The 10,598-nt window shown below is 32.1% G+C and overlaps 2 protein-coding genes across 7 annotated transcripts in view; both read right to left on the bottom strand.

Moving 5' to 3' along the window:
* The window catches only part of LOC107605488 (cytochrome P450 711A1-like), a 6,361-nt gene extending 4,545 nt beyond the window's left edge, over positions 1-1,816 (bottom strand). Inside the window, 1 exon segment of the mRNA XM_016307380.2 lies at positions 1,532-1,816. Within this exon segment, the coding sequence (XP_016162866.1) occupies positions 1,532-1,770 (239 nt within the window). The 5' untranslated portion in view covers positions 1,771-1,816.
* Positions 7,410-10,284, bottom strand: LOC107605489 (heat stress transcription factor A-2). 6 transcript variants are annotated; one of them, XM_016307382.2, is made up of 3 exons: positions 9,789-10,284; positions 7,948-8,789; positions 7,410-7,807 (listed from the first exon to the last, which is right to left on the bottom strand). In XM_016307382.2, the coding sequence occupies exons 1-2, from the start codon at positions 10,053-10,055 to the stop codon at positions 7,983-7,985; spliced, it is 1,074 nt and encodes a 357-aa protein (XP_016162868.1). In that variant the 5' UTR covers positions 10,056-10,284; the 3' UTR covers positions 7,410-7,807; positions 7,948-7,982. The 6 variants fall into 6 exon arrangements, 3 of the variants coding, with proteins under 3 accessions (XP_016162868.1, XP_016162867.1, XP_020960904.1); XR_001612525.2 differs by having other exon boundaries at positions 7,413-7,807; positions 7,900-8,789; positions 9,789-10,283; XR_002349490.1 differs by having other exon boundaries at positions 7,464-7,651; positions 7,896-8,789; positions 9,789-10,283.

The raw sequence follows: 10,598 nt of genomic DNA on the forward strand, positions 1-10,598 counted from the left end.
CTTATGTAAAAGTTTTTTGAGTTACAAAAATTTTAATATTATATTATAAAAATATTATTTATCAAAAACTTAAGTCGATAAAATAAAGGTTAAATTACATAGTTGGCTCCTACACTTTCAGTGAAATTGCAAATTGGTCCTTATACTTTAAAAGTTTATAATTAGGTCCCTAAAGAGAATTAAAATTTATAATTTAGTCCCCATCATTTAAAAAGTATTTGATTTAACAGAATATTCTCAGCATATTCTCTATTTTAATAGAATATTTTCAGTATATTCTGAGAATATTCTGTTAAATCAACACTTTTTGACTGGCGGGAACTAAATTACAAATTTTAATTCTCTTTAGGGACCAATTTATAATTTCACTGAAAGTATAGAGACTAACGGTGTAATTCAACCTAAAATAAAATACATAAATAATTATATTTCTAACGTAAAAATTACTATTAGCGAATCATAACAAATGGATACTTTATTTGATTATTTTATTTTTATTTTTTAGATATGCAGATAGTTTATCTAATTATATATGATTACCCAATGTAACTATTATTTATTTAAATTTATAAATTAAAATCATTTAATTAATCACTAAAACACTGGCCCAACACTTCACAACTAAAAAATAACTAAGTTCGCATATACATCCAAAAGGAATTTGAGGACTTAGAATAGCTTGTATACAATATCACATATCATATCAACAATAAGAACCTTATTGGCTTTTTCCTTAATTATAGAGACTAGAGACATACTAATTATAATGGCTATAAAAAAAAACCGACCTATAGTAGCACACCTACAAACTACTCTTCATTATTGGTTCAAGAGAATGTTATTTAATTTATAAAACTTATTCGGTTCGAGAAAAGAAGATTTGTATACAGCATAATAATTTCAACGAGAAAGTTAATATCTTATTGTATTTTATCTTTTCTTATTTTTTATGTTTTGTGTGATTATATTAATAGTGTAAGAAAAAGCATATGTTCTATGGACATTTGATTATAAAACTTCAATTCATCCATCATAAAACTCATCTTCTTGCTTGGCATTTTGTTTTGTGGTGAATAAAGTTTTAGTTTCAGATTTTGCAAATGAGAAAAAATAATGTTGGAAGAACTTGAGAGTAAATTTTGAATATTGGTATTTTATAGGATAAAAAAGGAAAACAAAACATAGTTTAACATTTTTTTTTTACCAAAAATAGGAGACTCGAACCCGCAACCTCTTAATTAAGTATGGAGAGACTATAGTTTAACATTTGATTAATTGGTTTATAAATAGTTTAATCTCCATATTATACAGAGATACACAAATGTTCATGTCTCTAACATAATTAATGAATCAATTAATTATGAGATATTTTATTTTATTCAGAAGTTGGGTTAAAACTTCAATCCTTTCCTCATCCCTAACCCATCTAAAGCTCTTAGAGAGAGGAAGAACTTCAACTCTAAACAAATTAGATGAAATGGATAAATTTTAGATATTAGTATCTTATGATTAAAAAAAAAAAAGGACTAACCTGTAAATTGGGCCATATTGCTTTGCAAGGACAGAGAAGACATCAGGGCCATACTTAGCAAGCAATGGAAGGTGTCCTACAAGAGGAAGAGATGGTGGGCCGGGAACTCTTCTTAGCCTCCAATAGGGCCCATAAAGGTACCATACAAACCCTACTAGCATGGTGAATAATATTGATGAAACCATAGGTACACTTGGAATAAATGGAAATAACCACCATTCTAATTCCATAGACACCATTTTTGGTTTTATAGATGATGATATGAGTTTTTCATTTGATAAAAGAAAGAAGGGTGCTTATATATATATATAGTATAAGTTGGTCAATTGGTGTTTTAATATTAAGGTAGTAAAATGTGGGGTAGGGCTAAGATGGTATTTTGTCATTTTGTTAATGATTATCAATTAGAATCAGATTCTTTTTTACACTGCGTATGTAATCCCATTTATTTATTTTACTATTATTATATTGAATTATGATTGTGGTACGGTCTTTATTTAAAACTTGTGGGTTTTGTAGGGTGGAGAAGATAATGGAGCATTCTGTATCTTCCTTTTCTATTTTTTTTTTTGTTGTACAATGTCTTGGTGGTAATGCTTATGTGATTATACATTCACTAAAAAAAATCTATGATGCATACTTGTCGAATGCTCATTAGATAGCACGAAATAAATATCAAAACCAAAAATCAAGTTAAATTGGTATAATGGTTAGTTTATTAGTTCGATTAAGTAAGTGTTGAGAACCAATGAGAAATAGTTTTGGTTTGGCGCCCTTGTATATAAAGAACAACGCCGTTTATATGATATGTAGCATGAAAACAATTTTGTCTCTAATACAAACACTTCACTCGTCTCTTCTTCTTCCACCCTCCAACTTCTTCTTCGTCTCTTTGTCAATGGCGTTGGCGTAGAGTTCTGTTCTGGGGTTAAAAAGTTGAGAAAAGAACTAATCCGACTGAAGAATCTTTTAGTTGTTCCCCTCCTCCACTAGAAGTACGAGGTTGCGACATCCTAATCATACTTAAGGTAATTCTTTTTTTTTTTACCTTGAACTTTCAATAGAGTGTTGGTTTTTCATTATATGGTCTTTAGGAATGTACCATCCAAGCTTATCAACGGACGACAGCCAGCCTTGAACGCATTTTTACAACCATTTAAACACACATACATTTTATCAAATGTAACTTCACCATCTGGTTGTGGTGTGGTACATATTTGCACCGTTGATAGGCTTGGATGTTGCATTCTTAAAGACCATATAAGTCTAAGGTAAAAAAAAGTTACCTTGAGTCTGATTAGGATGTCGCAACCTCGTGCTTCGTGTGGAGAGGAGGGGATGGAACAACTAAGTGTGTGTTTGGATTAGAGTTTGCAAACGATATTTTGTATAAAATTGATTTTGGTGTAAACTCAAGTGCAGTCGATTTCACGTGAAGTTGATAATTGAGAGTCGTTAGATAATTTAATTGATTTGACTAAATTTTCATCTAACAGTTCTCAGCTATCAACTTCACGTGAAGTCGACTGCACATGAGTTTTCACCATTGATTTTATAAACTTAATTTTTTTATGGTTTCAGTGGCTAAGAGAAGGGGGGTTGAATCTTAGCCCCCTTTTTGCTTAGTAACACCTGCTGGCCTTTGAAATAACTTCAGGACACTTTTCTGTTTTTATCTCGTCCCTAGCCACGAGACTTTTTAGTTTTGTCTCGTCACTTGGCACGAGATATTTTTTGTTTTAGCTCCTGTGCAATAGAAACAGAAATGGAGTAGTAGAGAAAGAAGATTACACCCAGATATATCTTGGTTCAGCTGCTAAGTGCAATGCAGCCTACATCCAGTCTCCATCACAACAATGATGGAATTTCACTATAATCAACTTGATTACAAACTGTAAAGTGCTAACCCAACTTACAAGGGGATTCCCACAGAATCATGAAACACAACATAGACGTACAAAGGAACTCTAAGACATCTATGGATTTTTCTTTTAATTTTGCACTCTCTGTCTTTTTCCGCTTTATGGCTTTTTCATACAAACCTCACTGTTTGCCTTTTTCCATGAGACTCAAGACATGACAAAATTAAATAGAAAAATACTAAACAGAATACATTGAAGGAGAAGAAAAACTGCTAGCTTAGGTAGCTCTGAGACTTCTGTGTCTTGCACTCTCAAATCTTACTCATTGCTCCAAACGGTGGCTGTTCTCTCTTTTTATAGAAGAGGGAAGCCTCCACTTTTGAAGCCAAAAACCAAGCCAACTTCTTCTTCTCCAAGAAACAGATCTGGTTCGGCCACATAGAGAGAGAAGAGATAACCATGCAAAACCCAACATGCAATTACCTCTAGTCCTTTCTTGGTCATCACTCTTCATCAATCCGGGCTCTCCATCCTTGGCTTGCTCTCCAAGATGGATTTCTGGCCCTTGATGCTTCATGATGATGATGACTTCATCTGCTTCAATCTTTGCCTCTTCCATCACTTCGCCACTCTAGCTACTTCCTGTGGTGGTTGAGCAGAATCAAAGACAAGCCATGCCTCCAAGAATCTCTTCCTTGCTGGCCGAATCTTCTTCTTTCTTTTTGAGCATGAAGAGTTCGAGATTACCTCACCAAATCTACCCATATTTGGTGAAAATCTCAGCCACAGCACACTTTTATTTTGTTATATTTTCTTGCCATCATCATGATGGTCTTGTAGAGTGTTCTTCCTTCACTTTGGTAGCTCATTTTTGCTTCCATGGTTTCCTGGTTAATGACCGAAGAGAAGAAAAAGATGAGAGAGAATATAAAGTGGAACTAAAAGCATGTAAAGAGTTTGAATAAAGTAAAACAAGCTGAATTAATTCCTACTCCCCTTTCTTTCTTGGTGGCGTGTAGCATTAATGAAGCCATCAAATCAATTGACAATTTCTCTCTCATAGTTCCCAAGGTCTACAATAACTCCAATTAATAAAATTTGGATTCCATCAAAGGATAAAAGTGATATCCGTTGAAGCATGCAGCACATAATCAAAGGAATGGGTTTCTTTTGTTAAGTGAATAAAATAATATTGTGCCCCATTTCCTTTTAATTTCGGACCAAGCATTTTTGGTCTCATACCAAAACCTTTAATTGGGCTTGTTATCACAATTGCTGGCCTAATTAACAATAACACAGCTACCATGATCTCAATAATTTAACATCTAGGCTGAAAGAAAATTATTCCAATGGGCTTGCTTTATTTTTGTTCTTCTCTGTTCGGCCCATAAAAGAAACTGCACAGCAAAATTATTATAATTAACATATTTTAATCAAAAATAAATTAATAATTTTACTGTTAATAATGTTTGATCATCATCAATTTAAATTAGAGTTTTTCAAACTCATCAATTTTGATAAAAAGTGAGTTGGTATTAACGTGATTTATATTTGGTAATTTTGTACCAAAATAGATTATAGCAGAATGAATGTTGTTTGGATTACATCATTCAAAATTATATTTAGACAAAAATTACTAAAAAAGACATGAATTTATATCATTCAAATCTATATTATTTTAACACTTTTTGACTATAATTACTTTTGAAAAGAATTTAAATTTATGTGTTGAAATTTAGTACTTTTTTGTTATAATTTGTTAGTACTCTTCTTTAGTACTCTTTTTGTATTTAATTATATCTTTCTAATGAAATTTATATTATAAAATTAACAATAATAAATAAAATATATACTAATTTAAAAATATATAATAAAAAATATACAAAGTCAAATAAAAAAATAAAGTTCTATCAAAAATATTTATTAATAAAAATGATTAAAAAAATTTATATGAACAATGAATACTAAAAAATCTATTAAAAAAATACAATAATATACCTAAGTGAACATTAAAAACATTCTAAATAAAAATATTCATACTATTAGCAAGAAAAAAATTAAAGCATAATCATAAAAAAATAATTCAAAAACTCTAATGATTATTTTTAGTATATTTTATTGTAGATAAGATTGAATGACAAAATCAATAGAATGTCAATTAATTTTTTAATTTATGAAGTGAACGCAGAAGCTAAATGTAAAAGTTACAATTTGTTGCTTCTGTTGAACGGGAGTTCAAATCCAGAATCATGTTCATGTGTAGAAGAAAAAAATTAGCCAAACAAAAATGACAGCGTTCAATGAAGATTGAACGTATTTTTTGTGCTTTCAACGTGTTTACCAAACACAAACTCTTTAGTCGGATTAGTTCTTCTCTCAACTTTTTCAACCCCAGAACAAAACCCTACGGCAACGCCATTGATGAAGAGACGAAGAAAAAGTTGGAGGGTGGAAGAAGAAGAGACGACTGAAGTATTTGCATTGGAGACAAAACTGTTTTCATGCTACATATAATATAAACGGCGTCGTTTTTTACACACAAGGGCGCCAAACCAAAAATATGCCCATGGACCACTATAAGTGCTCGGAGTTCTATCTAAAAGATTACTATAGAAAAATTAGAATCTTGAGGACTACATTAGGTATTTATTAAGTATTTGCACGAATCTCAGGGACTATTAAAAAATTTTACTCGATATTAAAGATTTGATTATCGTCTTAAATGTGAAAAAAGATTTAAAATTCCATACTATTTTGTTTATTTAGTAAAGTACCTACAAGCTAATAACAGATAAATTCTCATGATAGATTGATCCCGATTTATATTTTTTTCCACATTGTCTTATCAATATACTAAGTATTTTGTTTATAAGAATATTAAGTAGTGATTCAATATCACTAATTCGATCTGAATTTGGATAGTAAAACACTATTTAGCTTCATGATTTCAACATCAACTTTAAAGATTTAGAATGATATTTAAATTCTTGTTAAATATAGATACTTTATGCATACTAACAATTTAATATACAGAATTAATTTGAATTGACCAAATAGCCAATTCACTCATCCTAATCGTGATTTGAATAAGCAATTACTTATTAACTCACAACAAACCTTTAAATAAAACTCAAAATTACAGTATATTAATTTTTAATTTGTCGGATTAAAAAATATCATAAACAACAAAAAACGACAATTACTTGATTACTTTCCCCGCTAAAATATTAGAATTATATAATGATTACTTCAAAAATCATAAATATATTACAATGGGTCAATGACAAAATAAAAATAAAATTATAAGGTGTGCCACAACATTCATTTCAACGGCAGTCATGGTTTGAGAAATTATTGTGTCAGCGGCACCCAATTTATAAGAAAACGGCCAATTATATGGTAAAACTTTTCATTTGTTTAATCATGCACTAATGCACTTTATAACTTTCCAATCATTCCAACATCGAACGGTTAACAAAGATTAATTAGAAGAAACAAATAAATAAATAACTTTTTACAATTTGATAATAATATCTATATGTTTTATTCCCCTGAAATGCTTCATTCTCTTATTATTATACAACTTTAATCTGTATATTATTATTATACAATTTTAATCTGTATATTAGAATCCCTTATTTCAATTACCCTCCACCTCTGAAGAAATATCTACAACGTAAGCTACTAATTGCAAATGCAAGCTATGCAAATAAATTTTGAACTGATAAAAAGGAGAAAATAGCTTCCTGTCTTTTACTATAGCAAGTTTTCCATTTATTTTTCTTTATTATTATAGAAGACTAATATAGCCTGACCACAAGATAATCGAAAACAACTTTAGATTCATTTGTTAGTGTAGCTCACAAATTACAAAATAAGTTTCAGTTTTTCCACTGTTATTGTATAATTTTCTTCTCTTCTTTTTTGTTTGAAAAGAAAAGAGAAAATTCATGAGCATATAATTTGTACTTATTATTTAGTTAAAAATTAATAGATTATGTAGAAAAAATAAATTATTAAGAAGCCAATAAAATGTCCTCCATTGATAATCACAACAAAAAGCCAAAACGTAAATCAAAATACGCCAGAGTTTTGTCTTAATATTCAATTATTGTTAATTGGAAGAGACCATATTTAAATTTTAAAGTCCAAAGTTGCACAAGAACCAATATGATTCCATTGGAAAGAAAACTTGAACTCATAAACACTGGAAAATGCAGCCATTATTCTTGTGCAGCATTAATCCTCTTGATGTATCCTGCAAAATAAAGCAGACATTTCATCAGAATAAAAAATACAATACCAACATTAGCACTAGGCATATTTCACAAAACTTGTTTTCCAATTAATAAAATGATCCAAATGAAGAGCCATTTCTGCTTGTTCCTTTGCTTGTAGCAACTACCATTCTCCCCTGTTGCATGCAAAAACCGTTGAAATTCATCAATTAATTTCAACGTTTCATATTTAAAAATAAATCGGCAACATAAATCAAACTATACCAACGTGATGCAATATGGGACGTTGAAGACCCAGGAGTAGTAGAATACCAACCAAAACCACCATGATATTCATCATTTCATATTCCACTAAGGTTTGGAACCAAGATATCCCATATGATTCACAAGGTCCTGCAATTCCTCAGTCCAATCCTTAGGCGTTGCTGCCAAATCCTCCGCAGGAATATCAGTTCTTGAACAATCACCAATCACAACTTCATCCTGTGGGTTCCCAGTTACCAAATCTTCCTTGAGAAAATCCTCCAAGATTGTATCCCCGGATACCGAAGTTGTTGATGCAGGGTCATTATTTTCGTCGTTAGGCTCAGTATCATAAGATGTTGCGAAAAATGTATCCATCTCGAACTCGATATTTGCAAGTTCTTGTTCGTGGTTCCGATAGTCCTCCACTACTGATTCAATAGGCACTGCTGCTACTGATGTCACCGGATCCACGTTTGGGCTAGCTGTTAGTCTCCTCTTCCTCTTAACTTCAACGCCAAACAATTGCGTGTTCTGGGAATTCTTATCAGCCAAATGCTGCATGAAAGATGGATTGTTCAGAGCTTTGGCAAGGAAAGTCATCATCTGTTGTTGTTTCTTCTCTGTGGCTTGCAACCTTGTCTCCATCAGAAGCACCTCATTTCGTGAATTATGCTGTTGCTGCCTCAACTTCACGATTTCGGCCATCAACACATTCCGGTCTCTCCTCAACCTTTCAACCTCACCTTCCAATCCATACTCCCCCAACTCGAGACAAGGACCTCCACCTCCTCTTTGCTGTGTTCCCTGAGATACATTTCTTCTTCTCTTTATGGTCTTCAACAAGTGCTTCTGTCCCGCCAAGAAACCTTCGTTAGCGAATTCCCACCGATCAGGATCAACTTTCCGAAATCCCTGGGGACATTTGTTTTTCACAGTCAGAGCATGACTGAAAATTTAACACTACAAAGAGAAACATTAGGGAAGTTTGTCAAACTATAAATGTAAAGCATTCAAGCCATGATTAACAGTAGAAAACCACATTCAACTAGCTAACAAAACATCCATTATTGTACATCTTATGCTAATTAAATAAATTTTAGACATAGCAACCATTTTTTTGTCGACAAATTTAACAGTAATCACCTCAATCTTTCAAATTTTTTTCCTATTAAATTTGAAGTTCAAGTGTTCAACTATCACCATCAATACAATGTATTCAGTAAATAGCCAACTTCAGAAAACACAATCCATGAACTGATCAACTGATGGATACTATAAAACATTAAACATTAAACACTTCATGTTCCCCAAATTGATTTCAAACAAGGAGACAATCCAACACATTAAATTATTTCTAACAAATACCATTCATATGAGTACTTTTAAGGGAATGATGTGTTGAGGGTGTACAAATTAACATTATTGATTTCAGAGAATAACTTTGCATACTTTCTTATTCATCTATAATCTTCCTAAACATCCTCCTAACTACTAAATAAGCAAACAATCAATTGCTTTTTCAGATTTCAACAAATTGAAACTATCTACTTTATAGTACTTTCTTTAGTTACTATTATTTAGTAACACTCATAAATTATTATATCATTACTCTAATGCAAGATTACAAAAGCAGTGTACTTATTCTATCTACAACACCATTCCATCCTAATACTTCAAAAATGCATGTTATTGTTACTAATGCACCTCCAATTGTAGAGATCATTACGGCAATTGCATTATAACAACAATTTAAAACCATAATAGCATTAGATCAGAAGTCATCAAAGCACATTGCCACCACAAACAACAACAACAACGAGATTCTACAAAGACTTAGTATGAACTACAAGAAATCAAATCGTTGGAAAGAGAACAGTGTATATAAGATAGCAGAGAGAGTGAGTGGCTCACATATGTGTTGAGCTGGCGAATGAAGCTGGAGAAGTTGGAATGCTTGAAGTAGCGAGGCAAGATGGTAGTGGAGAAGCTGTGAGGGTCCCAAACAACAAAGGAGTTGCGAGTAATGCTCCAAGAAACAATGGAGTCAATGGAAGAGTCATCCACCATGTCGAACGTCTTCGTTAGAAACGGAGGTGGAGACGCGTCGTTCAACCCTTCCCGAGGTTGAGGTTGTGAGTGTTCCGATTCTTCTTCCTTCACTCTAACTGCTCCTTCCATTCTCAGTTTGATGGCTACGGTTACGGAACAGTTGTGTTAGTTGTTTTTATGGCGGTGGAGGAAGAAGGTTCTAGAGAGCAGAGAGGCGTCTTCAAAGCAAATTCTATGTCTTCTGGAATCTTCCCTTCATATTTCATAATCACCATTACCAAACCAAATCTCTCTGCGTCTCACTTTGGACTTTAATAATACCAGCTGGAATTCTCTTCAAATATCTAAACATTGCTGTGTCTTTTTGGCATATTTTTTGTCAGATATATTTTCCCAGGATTAATTTGTCACGAATTGAGTTATATTTAAGAGTTTATTTACTAAGTACATAGGCCTTTTTATTTAACATAGTTTTTGGGTAAACTGAAGGCCTTTTTTTGGTGATCAATAATATTGGGATATGATACCAGTGGGCCTTCTGTTATATGCCCAACAACAACTTATACGCGCTCCCGATGAATATGGGCTTCAGATCCCAACAAGTGACCATACAAATTTACTACTTCCAATCTTACTACCACAAATAGGGAGTAACAGTGCAATAACCATAAG

This window comes from Arachis ipaensis, chromosome B06 (assembly GCF_000816755.2).
Source record: "Arachis ipaensis cultivar K30076 chromosome B06, Araip1.1, whole genome shotgun sequence".
NCBI lineage: Eukaryota > Viridiplantae > Streptophyta > Magnoliopsida > Fabales > Fabaceae > Arachis > Arachis ipaensis.

Coding starts and splice junctions, on each gene's coding strand:
- LOC107605489 (XM_016307382.2), bottom strand. CDS start 10,055: ATGGAAGGAGCAGTTAGAGTGAAGGAAGAAGAATCGGAACACTCACAA. Junction 8,790..9,788: donor TTCGCCAGCTCAACACATAT/GTGAGCCACTCA, acceptor AAATGTCCCCAG/GGATTTCGGAAAGTTGATCC.